The 24,683-nt window shown below is 37.4% G+C and overlaps 1 protein-coding gene across 2 annotated transcripts in view; it reads left to right on the top strand.

Moving 5' to 3' along the window:
- Nucleotides 1-23,698, top strand: part of myofl (myoferlin like) — a 29,185-nt gene extending 5,487 nt beyond the window's left edge. The window contains exons 6-54 of one of the 2 annotated variants that reach the window (XM_047351711.1): nucleotides 428-597; nucleotides 897-1,025; nucleotides 1,305-1,367; nucleotides 1,861-1,929; nucleotides 2,389-2,439; nucleotides 2,591-2,621; nucleotides 2,710-2,825; nucleotides 2,909-3,035; nucleotides 3,134-3,237; nucleotides 3,321-3,389; nucleotides 3,476-3,519; nucleotides 3,599-3,681; nucleotides 5,346-5,470; nucleotides 5,583-5,696; nucleotides 5,874-6,051; nucleotides 6,173-6,297; nucleotides 6,378-6,487; nucleotides 6,584-6,776; nucleotides 6,869-7,024; nucleotides 7,871-8,002; nucleotides 8,092-8,255; nucleotides 9,016-9,130; nucleotides 10,122-10,224; nucleotides 10,319-10,458; nucleotides 10,536-10,700; nucleotides 10,939-11,026; nucleotides 12,943-13,020; nucleotides 13,123-13,304; nucleotides 13,401-13,568; nucleotides 13,648-13,749; nucleotides 13,845-14,006; nucleotides 14,531-14,696; nucleotides 14,789-14,859; nucleotides 15,799-15,813; nucleotides 15,894-15,989; nucleotides 16,119-16,247; nucleotides 16,701-16,856; nucleotides 16,999-17,090; nucleotides 17,173-17,343; nucleotides 17,499-17,647; nucleotides 19,270-19,409; nucleotides 20,418-20,506; nucleotides 20,598-20,693; nucleotides 20,779-20,920; nucleotides 21,011-21,110; nucleotides 22,466-22,641; nucleotides 22,898-23,007; nucleotides 23,096-23,243; nucleotides 23,402-23,698. In XM_047351711.1, coding sequence (XP_047207667.1) covers nucleotides 428-597; nucleotides 897-1,025; nucleotides 1,305-1,367; nucleotides 1,861-1,929; nucleotides 2,389-2,439; nucleotides 2,591-2,621; nucleotides 2,710-2,825; nucleotides 2,909-3,035; nucleotides 3,134-3,237; nucleotides 3,321-3,389; nucleotides 3,476-3,519; nucleotides 3,599-3,681; nucleotides 5,346-5,470; nucleotides 5,583-5,696; nucleotides 5,874-6,051; nucleotides 6,173-6,297; nucleotides 6,378-6,487; nucleotides 6,584-6,776; nucleotides 6,869-7,024; nucleotides 7,871-8,002; nucleotides 8,092-8,255; nucleotides 9,016-9,130; nucleotides 10,122-10,224; nucleotides 10,319-10,458; nucleotides 10,536-10,700; nucleotides 10,939-11,026; nucleotides 12,943-13,020; nucleotides 13,123-13,304; nucleotides 13,401-13,568; nucleotides 13,648-13,749; nucleotides 13,845-14,006; nucleotides 14,531-14,696; nucleotides 14,789-14,859; nucleotides 15,799-15,813; nucleotides 15,894-15,989; nucleotides 16,119-16,247; nucleotides 16,701-16,856; nucleotides 16,999-17,090; nucleotides 17,173-17,343; nucleotides 17,499-17,647; nucleotides 19,270-19,409; nucleotides 20,418-20,506; nucleotides 20,598-20,693; nucleotides 20,779-20,920; nucleotides 21,011-21,110; nucleotides 22,466-22,641; nucleotides 22,898-23,007; nucleotides 23,096-23,243; nucleotides 23,402-23,440 — 5,741 coding nt within the window. In that variant the 3' untranslated portion in view covers nucleotides 23,441-23,698. The remainder of the gene's footprint in view (nucleotides 1-427; nucleotides 598-896; nucleotides 1,026-1,304; nucleotides 1,368-1,860; nucleotides 1,930-2,388; nucleotides 2,440-2,590; nucleotides 2,622-2,709; nucleotides 2,826-2,908; nucleotides 3,036-3,133; nucleotides 3,238-3,320; nucleotides 3,390-3,475; nucleotides 3,520-3,598; nucleotides 3,682-5,345; nucleotides 5,471-5,582; nucleotides 5,697-5,873; nucleotides 6,052-6,172; nucleotides 6,298-6,377; nucleotides 6,488-6,583; nucleotides 6,777-6,868; nucleotides 7,025-7,870; nucleotides 8,003-8,091; nucleotides 8,256-9,015; nucleotides 9,131-10,121; nucleotides 10,225-10,318; nucleotides 10,459-10,535; nucleotides 10,701-10,938; nucleotides 11,027-12,942; nucleotides 13,021-13,122; nucleotides 13,305-13,400; nucleotides 13,569-13,647; nucleotides 13,750-13,844; nucleotides 14,007-14,530; nucleotides 14,697-14,788; nucleotides 14,860-15,798; nucleotides 15,814-15,893; nucleotides 15,990-16,118; nucleotides 16,248-16,700; nucleotides 16,857-16,998; nucleotides 17,091-17,172; nucleotides 17,344-17,498; nucleotides 17,648-19,269; nucleotides 19,410-20,417; nucleotides 20,507-20,597; nucleotides 20,694-20,778; nucleotides 20,921-21,010; nucleotides 21,111-22,465; nucleotides 22,642-22,897; nucleotides 23,008-23,095; nucleotides 23,244-23,401) is intronic. The other variant, XM_047351712.1, reaches the window with a different exon arrangement.
- Nucleotides 23,699-24,683: the final 985 nt, after the last annotated feature.

Here is a 24,683-nt window from a genome sequence, read left to right as displayed (position 1 = left end):
TATTACTCAAAGAGAAATGGTCAAATTGCCCTTGCTTCATATCCTCCAACCTTGTGAAATGTTTTAGAAGTTTAAATGACGTAGTTTTGGCATGAAGTCTAATTTATTGTTAAAGGACAAAGAACCATATGGTAGTTCTCATGCTGTTTTTAATGTTTCCAATGCTGTTATTTGAAATGTTTCCATATAAAGAACTTGATAACAGATTTATGGAACTTGTTATTTGTGCAATGCTTTTTATATTTGTTGTGATGCCCAGTAAACAGCTTTGGCTTTTTTATGTGTTAAATACTGTAGCTTGACAACTCTACAGTTTTCTATTTGACTAAATTTCTGTCTGTTCAAATTACCAACAATTTAATCTTTGAGAACAAGACAAAGCAGAGATGCAATATTTGTTTCAAGTGTTTTTGTATTTTTTTTTCAGGAGATAATGAGGAGGATGATGAGGGAGAGGAAGTCATGAATGGAGCCGGTCAGGTTGGAAGTTCAGGAATGTCTCCTTCAGCAAACCAGCCTGGAAAACCAAGCCATAAGTCGCACCGTTTTAGCAGAAAGAGACACAACATTCTGGCAAATAAGCCTCAAGACTTCCAGGTTTGATTACTCTTCCTGCATGACTACAAACACTAACTGGATTTGGGATTTAGGATTGTTTCCATGAGTCGCGACAGCATACTCAAACAGATTAAACGTACTCGTGCTTATGCCCGTGAGTAAATCACAAATATTGCTATAATTCTGTGGAATTTAAAATTCATCTGTTGGTGTTCCATTACAGATTTTTAGATATTTGGTCCTTTTGATTTTGGAGTAGTAGTGTTTGTCAGCTTCAGGGAATCAGTGATAAATGCATTGCCTGACTGTTTCTTCGTTGTTTTCTTTTTAAAATCAAGATTCGCATTCGTGTTATCGAGGGTCGTCAGCTGCCGGGCAACAACATAAAGCCAGTGGTAAAAGCGAATGTTTGTGGACAGACCCACAGGACCAGAATCAGGAGAGGAAACAACCCTTTCTTTGATGAGGTAAGTTACTGATAGTCTTTCTTTGCTTCTCAAATATTCTCAGGCTTCTGTAAAATGTCTGGCATTTATTTCTTTATCAGCTGAAACAATCCTTACAGCCTTCTTTAGAGGTTAACCCCTATATTCTTGACCTTTACTTGCATTAAATTCATCCTGCAAGAATGTTCCTTTTTCTTAACTTTTGCCACTGTAGGAATCTTGGTTTGGCTCTGAAATCCTAAAATGTTGTCCACATATTCACCCCCAATAAATGTTTTGCTTTTCTTTTCTCTGTTTCAGATGTTTTTCTACAATATTAACATGCTGCCTTCAGAACTTTTTGATGAGAGCTTCAGTCTTCGAGTGAGTATTAAGTTTCTGTGCATGAAAAAGCAGTAGAAAAATAGGTATGGAACATGTCATCATTTTCTTTGTAGATGTATTTCTAAAGGGCCTATAGACATGAAATTTACACTAGTTGTTAGTTACAAGCTATATTATCCACATTCTAGAAGCTTTATTTTCTTTCTCCTAAACCAACAGAGAGTTTCCTTGGCTGTTTGTTTGGGCTCTTTGTCTTGGTGAAAAATCCACCCTAATTTTATATCCATTTTCTTATCAAGAATGTCCTGATGCATTTCTTTTTATTAATTCGTCCTTCAGTTGTTTGACATCTGCCAGTATCATATACTGAAAAATAGCTCCAAACTCTTCGTTATACTGCATTTTGCAGGTGATGTGCTGAACCATTCTTCCTCCAAACATGGTGTATACACTACAATTTAAAGAATTAAAAATTGGTCTCACCTGACCTCTATAATTCCCCGTTTCATTTGCTTGTCCAAATGTTCTACAGCAAACTTTACACTGGCCTTCAACATGCTTCTCCTTCAGCAGTGGAGTCTTGGGCTGTCAACTATCACAGGTTCTTTGCCAACTCTTCTGATTTTTATTCTGACTCCTCTGTTAGGAATGTTGCGAGGAGAACCTAGTCCACACTAGTTTATGGTAAAATGCTTTTCTTTTATTTCATGATTAATTTGAGAAGGTTTTGAAGGTCTTTTGCTTTTACCCTTTGTCAGATGACTCTTTGATTATATTGCCAAAGATAAACCAAGTATTGAGAAACCTTTTTATTCACCATCATGTTTGAATAAACTGACTATTAGGGGAACAGAATTGCTTTATCAATGGTCATTGTTTATCTTTGATTTCCTTCTGTCATCCCCTTATTCCAGTTCCACTGACATAAAGTGTGGATTTCATGTCAATAGGCCCAACAAAATATAAATTTACTGAGGAACAAAGCTGACTTGTTTTAGACTTTTGTTCTAGCAGTAAATAGGATGTTTTTACCAGTTTAATGCTTTGTTTTTCTTCACAGGTTTATGACTCATTCTCCCTCAGAGCAGACAGTCTGATTGGAGAGTTTAAGGTAAACCAATTATGTTTCAATGTAAAGATATACCAAGGCATACCATAGCAGATATTTTAAATATTCAAGTGTTTTCATAGCGGTAACGTTACTAACATACTAACGTTGATTAGTACTTTGACAGTTTTCTTTTTTGTTTTCTTCTACTCAGTTGGATGTTGGATACATCTATGATGAACCTGGTCAGTTTCTCCAAAGAAAAGCATTTTGAGAAAATCTGAGATTCTTTTGTATTCATTCAGCAACATGAACAAATACTTCCATTTCCAGGTCATTCCATTATGAGAAAGTGGCTCCTCCTGAGTGATCCGGATGAATCCGGCAGAGGGGCCAGAGGATACCTGAAAGTCAGCATTAATATTGTGGGCAATGGAGATGAGCCCCCGGTACAGGAACCGTTTTCACACATCTTACAGCACCTTTCCAAATGATCATGAAAAACTCTAATCCCTTTTCCGTTTGGTTGCAGAGTGAGAGGAGAGAGTTAAATGAGGAGCAGGATGACATAGAGAGTAATCTTCTGGTGCCAGCTGGAGTCACAATGCGATGGGCCACTCTGAGCCTTAAAGTGTATCGTGCAGAGGATATGCCACAGAGTAAGGGACACACTAATGCGTTAACTCTTCTCCTTTTGTAGTTTTATTCAGTCTGATTCCTTCAAGAAACCTCGATTTAGAAATGTTTTGCATTGCAGTGGACGATGCCTTTGTTCAGACAGTGAAGCAAGTATTTGGAGGGGATGGAGATAAGAAGAACTTGGTTGATCCATATTTGGAAGTCAGCTTTGCTGGAAAGAAGGTATTTAATCTTTGATTTAAAAAAATAAGTCCCTGTGTAAAAATTGTTAATTTGCTATCTTACTCTTAACAATGTTGATTTAGCTTTGCACCAAAATAATCGAGAAAAATGCAAATCCAGAGTGGAACCAAGTCATCAATCTGCAAGTCAAAGTAAGAAAGATGCATGAGGCAACTTGTCATCATCTGGACTTCATAATGTAAAAACTATTCAGCACAAATAATCTCTGCTTTTGTAGTTTCCATCCATGTGTGAACGCATCAAGCTGACCATGTATGACTGGTAAGTGTTATTATCTATAGACAACTCTTTGGATTACAAACCAATATTGGTGTTCGACATTCCTGTCTACATTTTCAAGGGATCGACTAAGCAAGGATGATGCCATAGGAACAACATTTTTGAATTTGAGCAAGATGTCTTATTCCGGGGGGGAGATTGAAGGTGATTGTCTAGTTTTTTTTCCTTTTGACTCAGTTTTAAACCTTGATGTACAAAGCAGCTTTTAATATTTTCGTTCCATTTGAAACAGGTGCCAGGACTGAAACGTGCAACACAGCCTGTGATTGTATGTTTGAAATTGACTCTCTGTGTATTTTATTCTGAACAAAGTGACTTCTAATTTAAAAAAATACCTGGGTCAATGGGAAGAGTAAGTTGTAGACTTTTTGATAAGACACATTATATTTAACCAGAAGATAATTTACGTAGACAGCCCTCTCTTGCAATAAACTAAGAGTATTTACTTTGGAAATATTTATTTCACATTAAATCTTGTAATGTTTGAGCTTATATGTAAAAAGTAGAAAAATATCTTAGTCTTATAAAAAGCAACAGAATATGACACAAAATCTGTAAAAAAAATATATATTCATGAGGGAGCATAATGCAACCAAAAAAAGAAGAGGGTTAGAACTGTTTTGTCCTAGGTAAGAAATGAATCATAAAGCCATGTACAATGGTTTAAATTCATATGACCTGCCACATCAAGCAAATGTAAAACTCCTAGTGTAAGCAGAAATGATCCGTTTTTTTATGTGGAAAGAGAAAGTTGCATTACAAATGAAAAACATGAACAAACACCATTAGACAAACATGGCACTGCCAACTTCGAGGTTCAAGCTGTAAAACGTTGCAGATTCATCCCCTTTGCAGCTAAAAAAATTTTTATTTACACATCCAGTTTTTTCACTGTCTCCTTTAATGAAGTTATTGCTACAACAGAGAAATGCACGCACAGCTCATAGATGCTAATAGTCGTTAGCCTGCTTATTAGGGGAATTTTCTTTTTCACTGTCGCTACATGCATGCTTAGTATGAGGGATTGCTGCAAAGTCAATGCAAGCGACTGTCCACTGTCGTTACATCCAAGAGGAGTGAATGCTGCAAGTCTCGATGCAAACTCGATGCAATCTGCTGGGTTTCCTTAGAAAGATTTTTAACCAATTTGAATAATAAACTAAAATTAACTGCGTTGATAATTATGATTATAAATTATAATGTATGTACCTAAAATCTGGATGATTCGATTGAATTGACTTTGATAAGTACCTTGAGACATGTGCTGTGAATAGGATCTATATAATTAAACTGAATGCAATTGAATTGAATTACTAACAACATCAATAAGCAAATCCCACTAGTTTTTTTTATATGAAACTGGAACTCGGGTAGTTTGGGTGTGATCTTCTGCTCAGATCCATGTTCAGAGGTAAACTGAGTAAAGTTTGTTTTTGACTGAACGTATCTTTTGAGACGTTTCTGAGGAATTAAAGATCAATATGCTTAAAGAGCTTCTATTAGCTGTTTATCATAGTTAATTTGTTAATAGTTAGCTTGTAAAGAACTGATACCAACATTTCCTCTGACTAACACTAAAGGCAGCCTGAGTACCACCACTGGTACTCGTTCCACAGTTGGAGAACCATGGCTGTAGGCTGCTGTTGCATTTCTGTGTTTTAAGACAGCGTTCATTTAGTAGTAATCTGAATTTTATTTGTCAGCACTGCTTTAATGATCTGTTTTTGTTTATGGACCTTATCCTAACTGTAACATTTTAAAAGCCTAAAAATTGATGAGATGTTTTTGAACATGTGGCGCTTTCACAGTGAGTCCCTCAGCATCAGAGGGGGGATTTCTCCCAGCTTTTGGGCCTTCCTATGTCAACCTGTATGGAAGCCCCAGAGAGTTCACCGGCCTGCCTGACCCTTATGAAGAACTCAACTTTGGGAATGTAATAAGTCTTTTTAATCTGAATCTAATTTAGTGATGCATTTACATGAGCCCCTGATGTTTTAAATTGTGACGATGCATGAATGAGCTTTTTGGTTTTTAATGTGTCCCAGGGAGAAGGAGTTGCCTATAGGGGGAGGGTCCTTGTTGAACTTTCCACTCAATTGGATGGAAAAGTTGATAAGAATGTGGATGTTATCTGCAGTGATGATATCCTAGTGGCACAGGTAAACATTATGCCATGCAACCCTGACACTGTTAAAACCTTGAAGTGTTGTCATATGACCGGTCACTATTTTCTTCAGTGTTTCTTCTTAATATTTGTATATGTAGTAATGAAGAAAGACTGGAAACTTTGATTATACTGTTATCCTCTAACACTCCCTCATTATTTCTAATTACAGAAATACCAGCGCAGGAGGAAGTACTCCCTTTGTGCTGTATTCCACAGTGCGTGCATGCTACAAGAGCCGGGTGAGCCTATTCAGTTCGAGGTTAGCATGGGTAACTATGGCAACAAGCTGGATTCCACCTGCAAGCCTCTGGCGTCCACCACCCAGTACAGTTTTGCTGTGTTTGATGGTACGATGCTAACAAACCGCAAACAAAAACTGCTGACTAAGTGTACTTTAGTATGAAGGCACAATTTTCACGACATACATGTGTTTAAAATGACTGGATATATTTACTGGGATCTCCACAGGTAATCACTACTATTACCTGCCCTGGGCGGACACAAAGCCAGTTGTTATTCTCACGTCATACTGGGAGGACATCAGCCACCGCCTGGACTCTGTCAATGTTCTCCTGTTTATCGCTGACCAACTGGTGAGATAAGTTCCAGATCTAAAGTCTGCACATAAGTTCTTCATTAATCACTGTTTTTCTGTATTTGCTATTGAATTCAGGAGTCCCATCTTACTTCTCTGAAGAAAGAAATCCAGGCCAAAGGGTCTGAGGCACATCTGACAGAGGTTCTGCTCAAACTCATCAACCATTTGATCGAGGACATCAACAAGTAAAACATGATCCGTTATTTCCAGGAGGATGCAATGTATCCTATAATCAAATATTTAGACTTTTTGAATAACCTTTGTTGTTTTACTTCTAAAAGCTTCCAGATTCCAGCACTGGAAGGTAAGCACAACATCACAACCCTCGATCTCCAAATAAAAAGCCTACGTGAAGCTGCTCTAGTCAGTATCAGAGAGGCAGCCTGTCAGATGAGAGAAGAGGCCCTAGATGTCAAGTCAGCTGTTGGGGACATTGAAGACTGGTTGGACAGAATTAAGCTGCTTGCAGATGAGGTCCTTGCTACCTCTGTATCCCCTTGAATAATATTATAATATGTAGCCTAAAAGGATATGATTAAAACTTAAAAATGTTTGTGTTACATCAGGCTCAGAACAACATGCCAGATGTGATCATATGGATGCTGAGGGGAGAGAAGCGAGTGGCATACGCCCGAGTCCCAGTCCACCAGATCCTGTATTCTAACTATAGTGAGCAGGCGTGTGGCAAACACTGTGGAAAGACTCAGACCATCTTTTTGCAGGTACAAGAATAGCCAACACTCTTAGAAACGTAAGTATGTTATGTGATAGGCCAACCCAAAATAGTTTAAAAAAATGTTTTTACAAATAAAATCTGATAAGTGTACTCTGATACTTTTAAATAAAATCAACCGCAGCCTTCAGAAGTCACCTAATTGGGTGACATTAGTGAACATATACTGTCATAAAGACCAAGACATATAGCAGACAGGTCAAGGATAAGGTTGAGGAGAATTTTAAAGAAGGTTTAGGATATTAAACCATATACAAAGCCTTAAACATGAGTATAAAAAAGGAGTATGGCACAATTGCAAATCTACCTAATCATGGCCATCTATCTTAAATTAAAAGACCAGGGAAGCAAAGCACTAATCCTAGAAGCAGCCAAGAGGCCCGTGATAAGAGGTCAGGTAGGAAAATCTTTCGACAAAGCAACTGCTTAACAAACCTGGCCTTTATGGAGTGGACATACAGCAGACATGTGGAAGACCATGCTCTGGTCAGAGACCAACACTGAACTGACTGAATTGCATTTAAAATACTTGTGTGGAAGACGTATTTTGTGATAGAGAAATACTATAAAAAACTTGCAGCTGTAATTACAGGGAAATATGCTTTTCTAAAGAGAACAGAACACTTATTAGATTTATATTTGTGAAAGATTTTGAAAACCATGTATAATTTTCCTTCCTCTTTACAATTATTTACCACTTTGTGTTGGTCTATAACATAAGATACCTAAAAAATACATTGTAATTTGTGGTTATAATATGAAAAATATGTTAAAAGATTTAAATCTCTTTTTGCTGCACATTTCATCTTACTCTACATAATCCTTGTCTTGTCAGTACCCCATGGACAAAAACAAAGGAGTTAAAATCCCCGTTCAGTTGCGGGTCAACATGTGGCTAGGCCTCTCTGCTCACGAGAAGAAATTCAACAGCTTCTCAGAGGGAAACTTCAGTGTGTATGCTGAAATGGTACAGCTATACACTATATGAGACCTAACCTACATTCACATTTCCTTCAACACACATCTCTGCCAAACACACCTGCTTTCTGTCTGCAGTATGAGAACCAGGCTCAGGTGTTTGGGAAGTGGGGAACCACTGGCTTGGTGGGTCGCCACAAGTTCTCGGACGTGACTGGAAAAGTTAAACTTAAACAAGAGCGCTTTCTGCCTCCACGAGGATGGGAATGGGAGGGGGACTGGTTTGTTGACCCAGAGCGATGGTAAGTTTAAGAGGCTGACTTTATCAAAGCACATACTCCTGTCCATTCCTAGGAGATTCTTGGCTCATACGGTCAATTTGCAAACATCCTGCTATCGTTTTGGATCGGGTTACTTTCACCTGAAGGGGAGGAGGGAGGTATTTAGCTATGAAATTGGGTTTTATATAACCCAATTTGCAATTAATCCTGCAAAATACATTTAACTGACAAATTTTGATTTAATTTTTCAAACATCACTGTCTTACCCAAAGTCTCAACATGAAAAGTGTTTTGCTACAAAAATTTAAACCTTCATTCTAGTTGAGACAAGCTTACATACCTGTAGGAGCCTCTCACTTTCACACACTGCCTTTTTTCTTTTTTTTTTTTTGCAGCTTCTCCTAATCTTTGTCCTCATTTCTTTTACTGCTTCTAAATTTTCAGGTTTTTTAAAATTTTATTTATTTTTGCTGTAGTTGGTGGTGAATTTTCTCAGGAATTAATCTTATAAATAATAAATAATTAATAGCCAGAGCACACACAGCATATCATCACTACAATTACAGGAAACAAATAGAAATTTAAGCACCAACCAGTGTTATGGTTTAAGGAGCTCCAATATCCAGAGTTTGGTCCTGTGAAGTGCTTATATTCTCCCACAGGCTTATGTAAATAATCTTGCTCTCCGACTTCCTGAGCTGCTCGAATCTCTGTCATTGTTCTACACAGTCTGTATCTGAGCCTCTCATTGACCTGTGTGGTGTGCTGGTGTTTTCTGCAGCCTGTTGACAGAAGCTGACGCAGGACACACAGAGTTCACAGATGAGGTTTTTCAGAACCAAACACGTTTTCCAGGTGGAGAGTGGAAACCTGCTGCGGAGCCTTACACAGACGTGGTAATGTACATGTTTTTTTTCTCACACAAGTACATTATGCTTTTACCTTAGAGGATTGGAAACCATCGCAACATGTATTCAGCCATGTTTATTCTTTATTATTTATCTTTATTATTTATTAAAAAGTGTAAAAAATAAAATAAAATCACAAATTTGACACAAACTGTTTTATTGAAAAGTCAAACAAATAGTAGTTGGGGGGGGGGGGGGGGGGGGGAATTGGGTTAATTTTGTTATTATAATGTTTTTATTATTATTATTATATGCTACAAATTGAAACAACTGAATGAACGTCCTGTAAAAGCCATGATTACATATTTTTCTCCGGTTTTTCAGTGTCATCTTGTCATGAAGAGTGGGTTTGGAGTAGGACCAAAGTGCAGAGAAAAATGTGGGATGAACATAATAAAGAGTTAATAATAAAACTAGAAAGGTTACAGGGGTGCTCAAGGAGAACAGGACATAGAGCAGGGGCAGAGAAACAGGCAGTGTAATCAGGCAACGGAGAAACAGGCAGGATCCAGCAAAGAACCGTGGCAACTAGTAGGCTTAAATACTGAGGGAAGAGTGGAGAATGGCATTGCACACAGGTGAGGTAGACAGGGGATTATATGGAGCAGCTGAGATAGAAGGAAAGGGGGATACTAAGGGAGGGAGACAGAGACAGAGATCTAAGAGAAATACATCCAAAGGTACAAAGAACAGAACACAAGAATAACCTAAGAAACTAGGAAGGAAGAAACACAAAGGAAAGAACTTATATGACAAAACTCCAGTGGCAAATTTACTAGCGGAATGTGGCAAGACCTATTAAAACATAATAAACAAGGAAATTATGAAAACCAAAACCCAAACATATGGATCATGAAGCATTTGGGCTGGACTTATTTTGCAAATTTTGCTTTTATAAACAGGACTACAAATAGTATTCCAGACCTTCGTAAAATTACAAATATCATATTGAATCATAGTGTTTTTGTTTGTTTTGCAGAATGGAGAAAAGGCCCAGAGTCCTGGGGAGTTTGAATGTCCACCTGGTTGGAGCTGGGAGGATGCCTGGAGCTTTGACAGCGATCGAGCTGTTGATGAGAAAGGTATGATGTACTTGCAAGAATTTCCTGAAACTATTTTCTTGTTTTTGTTTACATTCTTGAAAAAACTGTATTTAACTACATCTTGTGTTCCTAGGTTGGGAATATGGAGTGACAATCCCCCCTGATGATAAACCCAAATCCTGGGCTGCAGCAGAGAAGATGTACCATAATCACCGCCGGATGAGACTAACACGAAAAAGAAGGAAGATTTCTGATAAAGTTACTGCAGCTGAGGTATGAAAGATGTAGAAAAGTAAAAGGGTGAACGTATAATATGCTATGAATACAATCATGTACTTTCCTTATTATAGAAAAGAGAACCAGGGGAAGGCTGGGAATACTCTTCTCTGATTGGCTGGAAGTTTCACAGAAAGGAGCGATCCTCTGACACATTTCGGCGCCGGCACTGGAGGAGAAAGATGATCCCTTCGGACTGCATTGGAGCCTCCGCCGTCTTCAAACTCGAGGGAGCACTAGTGAGTCTTGCTTAAATGCTCCAAACGAGTTTGCAAAATATGTTTAACCCGGCTTTCATGGCGATGGACCTGATTTGATGCTATCTGAGTCACATCCTCTCATTATTCTTCAGTTCCTGGAAGAAGCTGGCACACAGCTCAGGAAGTTTGATGTTGCGCTTGATTCTATGCAGCATAATTAGCTAAAGACTGTTTCTGAGTGTTCCTTTCAGTACCTTGGAATATGTTTTGTTATCAGGGGATTGATGTCGAGGAAAAGGCCAGTAAAACGGATGCAGCCAAACCATTTGGTGCCAACACACCCACTGTTTCCTGCCACTTTAGCCGTGAGTAACTGGGTTGGATGAAATTCACTTCTGGTTATTGATGTTGATTAAAGGCGGCTCTTTGAACACCATAATAATCAAAATTATAGATAACACACTTACACATTTACTGGCACCCTTGGAAAAGATGTGCAAAATGCCTTTAAAAAGTCATCTGTCATTGCAGTTGCAGAGTTTGACTCCAAAAACTTTAGACGTACTCAACCTTCGAGTAAATTTGTTTAGTGAGGGAAAAAATAATCACTTGGAATCGACAGTGCTATTTTTTACTTTCATCCCCTTGTTTCATATGTTGTGCAACCCCCTTTTGTCAATAAAATAGCAGTTAGTCTTCTCCTCTAACATTTCAAAAGGTTGGAAAATACAGTTTTTTACATTCTCTAGATCCTGGATTTTATTCTTTTCTGTTTAGTTCATCCCGCAGTATTTCCATAGGATTTGGGTCTGGTGAAAGACCAAGTGACAACCTATTTTCAGGTTTCTAGATATTTATTAAAATGTCCTGGGATTTAAAAGAATGGCTTACACACTGGCAAGGTTGTCAGGGACCCACAGCATCACAAGTCCTCCACAATGCTCCACTTAACAGTGGGGCAGCTAAACCAACCTGAAGTTTATGTTGCTGAAAAGCTCAAACCTAGTCTCATATACACAAAACACCTTTACATTCTAACATAAAAAAAACCTTTTTTGGTGCCGATATCCCCAAGCAGCTCTTTGGCATGAAGTCAGGATCTAATTGTTATTTAGACTACAGTTAAGTCCCAAATTATCCTGATTCTACTAACAAGTTTGTTTCTAATATCTCAAAAGATAATAAAACAATGTAAAAGGAATATCAATTTTGAAAAATGAAATGTATCTGTTTTTATTAGCATTTAATTTTAAAATGGCTTGTCAAAAACTATTTATTCCCTTTTTAATATTCAACGGAAAACCTTTATTGACATTTTAGCAATCAAACCCTTTTAATAATAACTAACCAGCTTTTTGTATGTTTCCACTGGTATTTTGGTAATTTATCTTTGGTGATGAGCTCCAAACTTTGAGGTTGGAAGGCCTTACAATCACCCTAATTTTTGCTCCCTCCACAGATTCTCCATTAAAGTCCGGACTCTGGCTGGGCCACTCCAAAAACTTTTATTTATTATTACTTCCAATCAGAAGAAACATGCTGGTAAAATTAAAATATGACTCTAAGCCAGGGGTATGAATAAATTTGGGCTCAACTGTAGGTAAACCCAAGCTAACACTTGTGGCTGTAGTGCTCTAACTGTGATCCTTCTCACTGTGTGTGGATGCAAGGAAAACTCGGGTCCCGGCACAGCCTTTTTCGTCCCACTTCCAGCTGTTTTAAACTTTTACATTTTTTGCTGTGATTTTAGATGTGGGCAGGTTTGGGTAAGAAATAATTTTCCTGTAGCTATTTCCTGACTTATGAAGACCAACACCCCTGTCTTGTTTTCCTGTCTTTCCAACTTTTCAGAGCAGCCAGGTGCAATAGGTCTATGTGCTGTGTCATATGTTTACCACAAGCAATTAGGAAGTTGTGGAATATTAATTAAAAGTTAATAAACACTCTGATCAATATAACAAAAGTAAAGTATGAATTAAAACATGGGTTAAGTTTAATTTATTTCTTAGGAAAATTGAATGTCAATGAGCCTGGCACTGTTGATTTTGATAAAAACCCCAATTATGTGGGATTGTTTCTTCCAAAAAGTAGTCAAATTTAAAGTTGGATTTCTACGTTTTTTAGGAGTTTATGCTACAGCCATTGCCAAAAAGGATGAAGGCTGCTGTGTTACGATGTCAATAAACATTAGAATACATAAATGTTTTGGGGTGTCCCATGAACTCCTTCTGCTTTAGTAGAAGGGAAGTGCAGCATTTTGAGGAATGTCCTGTCTCTCCAGGTTCCTACCTTTACCACCTTAGGGTGTACGTTTACCATGGAAGAAATCTCTGTGCAATGGACAAAAACAGCTTCTCAGGTAAAAACAATATATGATTATAAGCTGAATAAATACATTATGAATACACTATAAAGTGATTAATCAGAGTAAATAAGACAGTTCTGCATTGGTCCCCTCCAGATCCCTACGTCCATGTGTCATTTCTGCATGTGAGCAAGACTACAGAAGTCATTAGAACCACACTGAACCCCACATGGGACCAAACGCTCATCTTTGAGGACATTGAAATATTTGGAGACCCACAGACAATAGCCTGCAACCCTCCAGATGTGGTCTTTGAGCTGTATGACAACGATCAAGTGGTGCTTTATATTTTGGATTAAAAAGTATGAAAGGCCTTAATGGTAGATTTATTTAGATTTGCTAAGCCTTGTGTGCCAATGTGGTTTACTTACCAGGGCAAGGATGAACCGATGGGTCGCTGCATGTGCCCCCCTGTGGTAAAACTTCCAAGTAAAAGCCCCAGTGTGTCTGCCAGTTTGAAACTGCAGTGGTTTCCAGTCACCAAAAAAGGTTGTGGTGCTGGAGAGGTGCTTGTTGCTGCTGAGCTCATACTAAAAGAGAAGGTATAGGAAACACTAAAATGTAGATGATCCAAGGGGAGATATCTTTCTGTACAAATGACTCAACATGGTGTTTTGACAGGGCGATGATAGTGATCTTCCTCTGGTGCCTCCTCGGCGGGGGGAGAAGCTCTACATGGTTCCTCAGGGAATCAGGCCAGTAGTTCAGCTAACAGCAATTGAGGTACTTTAATTGATTCCTAAGCCTATAAATGGACTTATGAGGCGTTTTTCTGTTTCTCATCCTTAACAACCCTCCTTTCTATTCACTCACTCCAGATTCTGACTTGGGGCTTGAGGAACATGAAGACCTTCCAACTGGCCACAGTGTCCTCTCCCAGTCTGATAGTGGAATGTGGTGGGGAGATGGTTCAAACGGCTGTAATCAAAAACTTCAAAAAGCACCCAAACTTTCCTGGATCTGTGCTGCTCCTCAAAGTGGTATTAACTCTTGAGCTACTTTAGCTACTGAGCAAGAATGTGGCAACAGTAAAAAAGTATAACCCCCTTTTAACGAGAAGGAAAAACTACTGCCGCTCAAACTGAGCTGTTTGAATCATGACTCAGACTCAAGGTCAGACTCAAGTGGCTTAAAAAAATAAACAAGCAAGAATACATCTCCCTAAATATGGTCATAGAAAATCAATGAAAAGCAGCAGTGAAGTTTTTCTGGAGGCCTGAAGAAATAATACTTAGACCACTTTGAAACTACTTTGTTTTGTTTACATCCAGCATTAGATAATCACTTCCACACTATGCCACAAATCTTTGATTCAGATAAATAGTACACATCAGCAGGAGAACAATCAGTTATTTTGTTTTCACTATGGGTCCAACCTTAAGGTCATATTTCATGAAAGTAAACTGCCCGGCCACGTCTTCATTATATGAATTGTGATTAGCATGGAACATCAGATTGTAACCGGATTTGTTACATGGTGTGTAATCTCTCGCTGTGTTCCTAGCTCCTGCCTAAAGAAGAGATGTACGCCCCTCCCATTATACTGAAAGTAATTGACCACAGACCATTTGGCAGAAAACCAGTCGTGGGTCAGTGCACCATTGACTGTCTGGAACAGTTCCGCTGTGATCCATACCGCCCTAACAGTGATGTCTGCATGTCAGCCCGAGGTATCCTTACCCATCAATGACATCCCTCAGATTTACACACACTTAGCTCCTTACAGTTCAGACTCATGATGTTTTTTTCTATTTACTTTTAGTGGTCATGATAACTGCTGCCCAAGGAGATGTTGTTTTAGACATTGAGGAAGGGTTCATTTTCAAAAAGCAGGTAAAGCAAAGGTTGCAAAGTATAGTTCCTGCTATAATTATTAAACACCCACTTCAATCCAGGTTTATTGGCAAAACATACAAACTAGCAGCTGCTTGCAATAAGCAAATTAAACAAGAACGAGTAAAATAGCTCAGCATAACTAATATTACAAAGAGTTTCCTTAAATTATACACACAATAGTATTACTGCAGTCTCAAAATGCAGTCAACCCTTTCATAACAAGCATCTTTAGTAGTGATCCTGAATAATCTTTGCTCACTCTTCAGGGGCAGAGTCTGTAAGTTCAGTAATATTCTTGGGTTTGTTTTCAGCAGCTGTCTTATTCAGATACCACCAGAGATTTTCAATAAGGGTTAAGACAGGAGCCTATGATGGCCACTCTAGTATCATCAGGATATAGCTCCAATTATACCCAGGCTTCAGCTTCCTCAAAGACAGAATATTTTCTACCAGAGTTTCCTGATACCCGCGTTGAGTCAATCTTGCCCTCTTTGGGCTGTAAGCTCCCAGGGCCTGAGGAAGCATAGCAGTCCCAATACATCACTGAGCCACCACCATGCTTCACTGTGGGAATGCTGTTCTTTTCAACGAATGCTCGATATTCCTTCTCCAAATATACCAATACTTCCAACTTGATCTCTAGATTAAGCCCTAAGATTTAGGGCTTTTGTGTCCTCTTCCATTTTGTAAAAGGCAAGGATCTCTTCATTAAACATTTTTTGGACAATTCTTTTGACTTTGCCATATTTCTGACCTGCTGTGAAAGTGTTCTTGTGTACTTTGCTTATTGCAAACACCTGGATTGTGTCAATAAACCACACATTGTGTCTGTGGGGGTGAAATAATTTTTTGGTGCAACTGTAAGGACTCTGACTGGATTTAGCATTATTTCCTTTTTGTACTGATAACATTCTCTATTTGCTTTCTACTTGGCAGCCTCAAGCAGCAAAGGTGAGTTTTCACCCATTTAGAGATGTAGTACAAATATGTGCATAACTAGACTCTGCAAGTGCAACCTCGTTTCTGACTAGGAGGAGGCAGTAGACTGGTGGAGTAAGTTCTATGCCTCTGTTGGAGACCATGAAAGATGCGGACCTTACCTTAAACTGGGATACGACACACTGCAGGTGAAATATTTCACAAATCCCTATAAATACTAAACGCTTTGCTTTTTTGTGATTTTGCTAAGTTCATGTAGGTTGAAGCATTAGACAACTGTAAAGCAACTCTTTCTGTTGTGATGTTGGGGTTCACAGGTTTACAACACTGAATTAGAAAAGGTCCCAGAGTTCCAGGGGCTGACTGATTTCTGCAGCACTTTCAAGCTTTATCGTGGAAAGACTGAAGATGAGGAGGAAGATCCCTCCGTGGTGGGAGAGTTTAAGGTAGCAAACTGGGACTTGAATGAGGACCTGATTTTTAATAGGTTGAATTGAGTGTTTTAGAGTGTTAATTTACCCTCTGGTGGATAGTTAAATAATTTAAATACAAATTGGGGAGATTAATGAAAATTTAAATAATTGTGAACTAATTTGAGATTATTGAATTATCTTTGATAATTTAGTGCCCTGATTGTGAAATAAAATGTGTAGTCCTTTAGTTAAACCTTACAATTAAAGAGGACGTATGTACTGTCCCCAATAACTATTTACTCTGACCTTTTTACTTGTAGTACAAATCTTTACATTGACCAAAGCATTGCAGATTTTTTTTTTCCATCAATTACATCATTTTTATCTTATTTTGTTGAATTTATTTCTGACAGAATGAGAAGTCCAGACATTTATTGTGTGGTTCCAATTCTAAGCATTTGTTATGTTGTCTTTGATGGCGTTCAGGGTTCTTTCAGGATTTACCCTTTGTCTGATGACCCAGGGGAGCGTGCTCCGCCTCTCCAGTTCAGAGAGCGTCCTGAGCTCGGACCGCAGGAGTGCCTGGTCAGAATATATGTGGTGCGTGGCATTGACCTCCAACCGAAGGATACCAATGGCCTGGTGAGCTTCTTGTTGAAAATAAAAATGGTGAAAAAGCAAAATAGAAATAAATTTTTTAAATTTGATTCTACAAATTCACTTTGAAGATAAGATCCTTATTGTTTTGAGTTTAAGATTTCTCAATTTTGCACGTTTATTTTAGTGTGACCCGTACATTAAGATTATGCTTGGGAGGAAAACACTTGATGACAGGGATAGCTACAAACCAAACACCCTCAATCCAGAATTTGGAAGGTGAAGTTTCAAATTTTTTTAAGTTGAATAATTAAAGGTGTATAAATGCATCATCTTTCCACTTCCGTTAATGCCCTAACAGGATGTTTGAGCTGTCCTGCTTCCTGCCTCTGGAAAAGGATCTGAAGATCGCCGTGTTTGACTTTGACTTACTGAGTAGAGATGAAAAGGTTGGTGAAACCATCATCGACTTGGAGAACAGGTTCCTGTCTTGTTTCAGGTCCTGCTGTGGGCTGCCACAGACATACTGTGTGTAAGTACTTACTTCTACTAAAAAATGGCACAATATATTTTCTTACATGTAATTGTTCATTAAAGGTTGACGGTTAGAGCTATTTCTTGCCTAGATGCTGTGATTTGATCAATTTTTGTAATCTATAAAGTTAATTTGGCTTTATTTAATTGTAGGTCTGGAATAAATCAGTGGAGAGATCAATTGAGACCTTCCCAAATCCTCCAAAATGTTGCTAAAGAAAAAGGCGTTCCTCTTCCACACATAGAAGAAAATGGAAACTTTCTGTCTTTCGCTGGAAAACAATACAAACTGCAAGATTTTGGTACAGTTATTATTTCATATTTCTTTATTTCTTACCAGCTCTTTTATTTTTTTAGGCTTATTGCTTTCTCAACCTTTTATGTTCAATGTCTGTTGTACAGTTGTGTTCAAAGTGGCAGTGCTTCATCGCTAACCAGATCAATTACTGTTTTTGGTAGAAATGATATTTCTGTGTGGCTAATCATGTACTAGTCGGTGTAGTAGAGTAGTAGAAAACTAACAGACCCAACAGTCTAACAGGCATGCTGCTGATTTCATCTAATTGAATCATTAACTGAAAGGTGCGAGTTCTAAATAACAGCAGTGTGCGGTTCAGTCAATGAGGTTGTTTATCCTGTGAAAAAAACAGGTGTCGTATAGCTGGGCCAAAATCGCAAAAACTCAGCCAGTGATCAGCTCCAGGAAAGAAGGTCCACAGTTACTTGTGAGCACTGTAAGAATTAGAAAACACCTATTTGAGGTCAAGCAGTACTAGACGCCCAGCAAAGTCCCATTGTTGAACAAAGAACATGGGCTGAGGAGGTTACAAATCACCAAAGAACATGTTGACTGGCCTAAAGAAAAATGCTGCAACATTTTATTAACTAATTAAAGAAACAGCGTTGTTTTTGGATCTAGAGGCTGGGAACAGTTGGTGAGATCACCCCAGACACTTAATTCAATGTACACAGTGAAGCAGGGTGGTTCAGGCATTATGATGTGGGGATGTTTTTCATGTGACATCGGGCCAATTTATCACATACCAGGGATTATGGAGTTTGAATTTATCAACAATACTTGAAGACGTAATTTCAAAAAGGAAATGCCTCAAAATGTTATATTTAAAAAAAGACATTTATCCCAAACACATCAGTAAGCAAGCAACTCTTTGTTCCAGACCAACGAGATTTACGTTGTGGGGCTAGTCCAATCAGCAGACCTTGATCCAACAAAAACCCTGTGGTGTGACATCAAAAATGCTGTTTCTGTCGCGAAACTACTAAATGCAGAGAAACTGTGGAATGTAGTCCAGTCATAATTACCAGGAATACCTGTTCACAGGTTCCAGAAGTTACAGTAGCTGACCTCATGCAATACAAGTATGAGGCAGTGCTCAGAAGCAGCGGGTACACAACTAATCATTAGTTCAGTAATTGAAAGAACAGCCGTAGAGTAATGCATAAATAGAATGTGCAGTGTTTCCCATTCATTTCTATGTCTGAAAATAAAACATCTTATTTCATGCAGTTATTTGCAGAAGTTGCATCTTAGATAAAACGATGTACAGAGAATCCTCCTTAAAACACCCAGAGCCAGGAGGGGCATTTAGATGTTTGTAACTGCAGGTGTTTGCACATTTAGAGCAGTTTTAAGAAAGTTCATGTTCAACTTTATTGAACATTTGAATGGTAGTACAAACTGCCTCCTGTGGTCCCCCTGTGAGTAGTTCCTGCTACTCATCCAGTTTAAGAAAGCACTGGTTGGAGTGTTTCTTTAAAAATTGTTTACTTTTAGTTATGTTTTGTTTGTAGTTCTTTATGTTTAGTCTTTTACACATTTTACCTATGTTATCCTGAGTTTGTTACTAAAGTTTTGAATTATTTAATTATTTTTGAACACAACTGTGTTTAATTCTTCCTCTAGAGGCAAACATTGTGATCCACCAACACTCGGGACCAGCCAGAGAGAGATTGGCCCTGCATGTCCTCAGACAACAGGGATTTGTACCAGAACATGTAGAGACCAGAACCCTGCACAGTTCACACCAACCCAATTTGCCTCAAGTAAAAGAAAATACAACAAATCTGCATTTTATTGAGTTTCGCCTTGATAAATACAGTAGTTGAAAAAATAATCTTACCCTTTGAACCTTTTCATATCCAAATAAAATGAAACCTAAAACTTCAATGTACTTTTTGGAGTTTATTTGTTAGACCAACTACAATTGTAAGGTGGAAAAAAAATTATACATTGATCAGCCTGAAATGTGTGTCATGCATTTGTATTCAGCCCTTTTTATCCCAATACCCTTAAATAAAATCTAGTGCAACCAATTGCCACTTTTCAGATTTTTATTTTATTTGTATTTTATTATTTAATCATTATTAGTTTATTTTAATTTTACAACCATGACAATCAAATAAGCCAAACAAAGTAGGATAACATAAAATCTCAAACATGGCAATCATTAATACTGGATTATATTTAGGGGTATTGTAGTAAAAGCGGTTCAATAAATATGCCCAGCTTACTTTTAGTTTTTATTTGTAAAAAAAAAACAAAAAGGTGAAAAAATCCCATATCATTTTCCTTCCACTTGACAATCATGCGCCACCTTGTGTTGGTCTTTTACATGGCTTACCAATAAACAGCGATTTTTATATGGTCCACATGGGCAGCTGCACAGTGCAGCATTAGAAAAGAAATCTAACAAGTATCAGGTAAAAAATATAAAAACTTATTTGGCAGTTCCACCATGAACAAGTTTTCTGGTCAAACGTATTTGAAATGCTTTGTGCTGGACTGCATGGCATTTTAAGCCACCGGATAAATTTACATTCCTGCACTTTGTCTGGTTGGATGCAGCAGAAAGAGGGAATCACCCCGGGCAACATCCATGAAAAAGCCACTATTCCCAATGAAGTGCACTGAAGTTTGTGAATGTTGCATGTGGAAAAGCTCAAGGGCTATAAGTACTTTTTCAAGGCACTGTGAGACCAGCAACAATGCACATTTTTTAAAGTATCATCGTACCTTTTTAGTAAGACATGTCGTCTTTTTCACAAATGCAGGGACGGATTCAATTGTGGGTAGATATTTTCCCTAAGAATCAGGGACTGCCTGGACCTCCATGTGTTATTACTCCTCGCAAACCCAGAAAGTAAGAAAAACTTCACAATTTTGTTATAGGCTAACATTTCAACATAATGCATATAATACTGAAAAGCACTGAAACGATGTATTTAAAACAGACACTTCCTCCGAGCCATCGTTTGGAACACGACTGAGGTCATTCTGGATGAAACCAGTATCACTGGAGAAAACATGAGCGATATCTATGTTAAAGGGTGAATTATTTATGTTGTCTCTGACCTTGGTCTAGGACATATTTTGGTTCAAGTAATAATGTATGTATATTTGAAAATATTTTAGTTGGATGCCAGGAATGGAAGAGGACAAGCAGAAGACCGATGTCCATTACAGATCTCTGGATGGAGATGGAAATTTCAACTGGAGGTTTATCTTTGGGTTTGACTATCTGCCTGCAGAGCAGCTGTGTGTTGCCACAACGAAAGTAAGTGAATATATAGATCAGGAGGATGTCCCTAAATGTTTTTTGTGTGTTTAAACACAATTATTAACAGAAAAGTTTTACCTTTTCCAGGAACATTTTTGGAATCTGGACAAAACAGAGCACAGATTTCCTCCTAAACTTGCCATCCAGATATGGGACAATGACAAATTCTCACTTGATGACTATTTAGGTGAACTATTTTGGTTATTTACTCAAAGTCTATCAAGGCTTAGATATCAGCACATAGAGTTGAAACCAGACATTTATGCACACTGTGTAAAAAAACAAACCGTGATTATTTTCTTATTGACTTACATTAAATCAGACAAAGTGACTCCCTTTTTAGGTCAGTTACAATTACCAAATTTATTTCTATTTGCTCAATGATATAACAAACAGCCAGATTATTATTTTTTGTATCTTCAACGTCAGAAGAAATTTAAATTGTTAGCCTATAAAAAATTTTTTAGCAGTTGGTGAAAAGGCTTTTAAACTGAAGGAATTTCGTCAAATGTTTTTGATATCCTTCCACAAGCTAATCCCAATAGTTTGGTGAAATTTTGGCCCATTCCTCCTGACAGAACTGGTATATCTGAGTCTGGTTTGTAGGCTGCCTTGCTTCATCTCTGCCCACAGCTTTTCTATGGATATGAGATCAGGGCTTTGTGATGGTGACTGCAAAACATTTACTTAGCTGTCCTTAGGCCACTTTGTAACTACTTTGCACCCAAGCTGTGATATCCTAGTTTATGTCTTGAGACATTCCTTCATAATGTTCTTTCCTCGTGATGTCATCTATTTTGTGAAGTGCACCAGTCCCTCCTGCAGCAAAATACCCCTATAACATGATACTGCCACCTCTATACTTCAATGTGTGCCAGCAAAATGGCCAGTAATATATAATGATGGTAATTATGGCCAAACACTTTAAGGACATGCCTCTAAAAATAAAATCTTCATCTCAGAGTGCATTTGTAAACTGTCATCTGGCATTTTAGGTTGCTTTTGGAGTAGTACCTTCTCTCAGTGGCATTTCAGCCCATGGCCTTTCAAGATTTGTTTCACTGTGGAAAATGTTTAAACTTATAATTGCATGAGCATGGCACCTTCAGGCATCTGGAAATTGTACCTAAGGATGAACCAAACTTGTGGAGGTTCACAAATGATCTTCCTTATATCTTGATACCTTTTATTTTTTCCCCTGGTTTTACACCAGGAAGCAGATGGTTTGGGATGTTGCCCTAAAACAGATTCAGATGTGTGCTTTCAGTTAACCTAGATGTTGTGAATTAACCTATCAGAAGCTTACCAACCATGACATCATCATTCTCTGGACATTGCCAAAAATATTGCTCTCATCATTCTGGTGTATAGCAAATCTAAATAATTTTGTAAATCCTAAATGAACTAAAACAGGAAATATTTAGTCTGATTTAATGCTGGGTAGTGAGGGAAAAGAATTCTGTATCTTTTTATACAATATATGTAAATATTTTGTTTTATGTGAGCAAAACATTTATTTTAATGGTAATATTTTTTTCACAGGTTCAGTTGAGCTTGACCTGCTAAATTTGATTCCTCCTGCCAAGACGCCAGAAAAGTGCAGCCTGAAGATGCTTTCAGGAAAGATGGGATCTGTCTCATCCTCACTTTTCTCCCAGAAGTCCGTACGGGGCTGGTGGCCATGTGCGATTGAGCAAGATGGGAAACATGTGCTTGGTGTATGTTTGTTTCAGAATCAGAATCAGAATCAGAAAAGCTTTATTGCCAAGTACGTTTTTGGACATACAAGGAATTTGTTTTGGCATAGTCGGTGCAATACAGTACAAATTAAACAGTATAAACATATCTACAATATAATATAAATATATGTGCACAGTTTTAAGTGAGTGAGAGTGAGTTTATGTACAAAGCGAGGTTTATAAAGATTTTTTTTATCCACCAGACTTTTAAATGCAGAGTTTTTAATCTTCATAGGGCAAAGTGGAGATGACGCTGGAAATCGTGGAAGAAAAGGAAATGGAGGAAAGACCTGCTGGAAAAGGCAGAGATGAACCAAATATGAATCCAAAACTGGAACCACCTAAGTAAGAACAGGCCTCAACCTTAAACAAATATCTGGCTTGTTGTTGTTCTTACTTGATGCAAACACTGCTTATTATGTTTATTCAACAGCCGCCCTGATACATCATTTTTCTGGTTTACAAATCCTTGCAAGACCATGAAGTTCATTGTATGGCGCAGATTCAAATGGGTTTTCCTTGGAGTGATTCTCCTTCTGCTGGTTGTCCTGTTCCTTGGGATCATGTTCTATTCCCTTCCTGTAAGACTTCTACATTTATCTTTCCCTATTCATTAACCACATGTGATTGCCATTTTGTCAGAAACTGTTTCAGAGTTCATTTGCTTTCATGGTAGAAGTGATGTATTGGCAAAGAGCTTTTAACTCAGTAACACAACGGAATTTTCTTCTCTTCACAGAATTACATCTCGATGAAGATCGTGAAGCCTTTCTCTTAAAAGAAAAATAAAAAGAAATGCATTTCTGCTGAAAAGCCTACAGTCATGGTCACAGTTATTCATAATATCCAATAACCTGCATATAAACCATTCTCATGTTACAGGTATTTCTACAAAATCAAATGTTATCCATAAGTTGAAATTTGAAAATCGTTTTTTTCTCTTTTATATATGCATTTTTATATTTTTTAAAAATTTTTAAAGTTTGGTTTCTTTTCTATTGTTACAATTAATAAATTACAAACATTCACAAAGACATTGAGTTTCCCTGCTTGCATTCAGTTTGACTTTTACTTAATGTATATTTTTATGAATTTGAAATTTACCTGAAATATGCTTGAGTACACAGAGACAAAGAAAAGTATTTTTCTCACACAGCTTTTTTTTTTTCTCTTTCATAACTACATAACCATGCGGTGCTCATAACTGTCTCAAAGCAACAAGGTAGCAGGTTCAGTTCTCATGTGTGGGTTTTTGATAGTAGTATCAATGGTTTGTTGGTTTTACTGTATACTTTTAGATCAAATTAAAGTCCAATAAACAAATTCAAATACTAATAAATATTAAAGGAAACATAAAATTACAATTAAACACAAAAATTAACAAGTTCAAACAGACATCCAAAAACATTCACGATGCAAAGCTAAAGTGAATTATCTTTTTTTGTTAATAAAAATGCCATTTGGGTTGGCCTAATCTAAAACCTCGAGTGTTGAATGTGTTTCATTAAAAATATTAGGCAACAAGAACATTTTAATTGTTCCTCTGAATTTATTTATTAATACATTCTTTGAAAATGCAAAATGTTTTAAATCTACATATTTTCCTGGATAAGAACTGTAGTGTAAATCACTCATTCACTGTTTAGCAAATAGATTAATAAGAAAAGAAAAAAAAAACAGCTTTATACAATTGTAGGGTAGAAGAACTTTGTAGATTATTTAATTTTTTTATTTCTTTTTTTTTGCCCTGCAGGAGGATTTTAGGACATTGCTAGGCTGGTAACAAACTAATTCCTTAAAAAAATGCTTAAATAGTAGAAGTAGGTCTATAAAGATCTCTTGCATGTTTTAGTTATTCTGAAGAATGTAGCTACTGTTGTTTTTAAAAATATATTTTTTAGGAGGTACATATGCAGTAAACAAGTTTGTTAATTATGATTTAAAACATTTCTCACTGTTTTCATATTTAAAAACAAATTTACTATTTGAACTGGTCAAGACAAATAACCACAATGTCTTGG

The sequence above is a fragment of the Girardinichthys multiradiatus genome, chromosome 22 (assembly GCF_021462225.1).
Source record: "Girardinichthys multiradiatus isolate DD_20200921_A chromosome 22, DD_fGirMul_XY1, whole genome shotgun sequence".
In the NCBI taxonomy this organism is placed as follows: domain Eukaryota; kingdom Metazoa; phylum Chordata; class Actinopteri; order Cyprinodontiformes; family Goodeidae; genus Girardinichthys; species Girardinichthys multiradiatus.
This window is presented reverse-complemented; position numbering and strand designations above follow the sequence as displayed.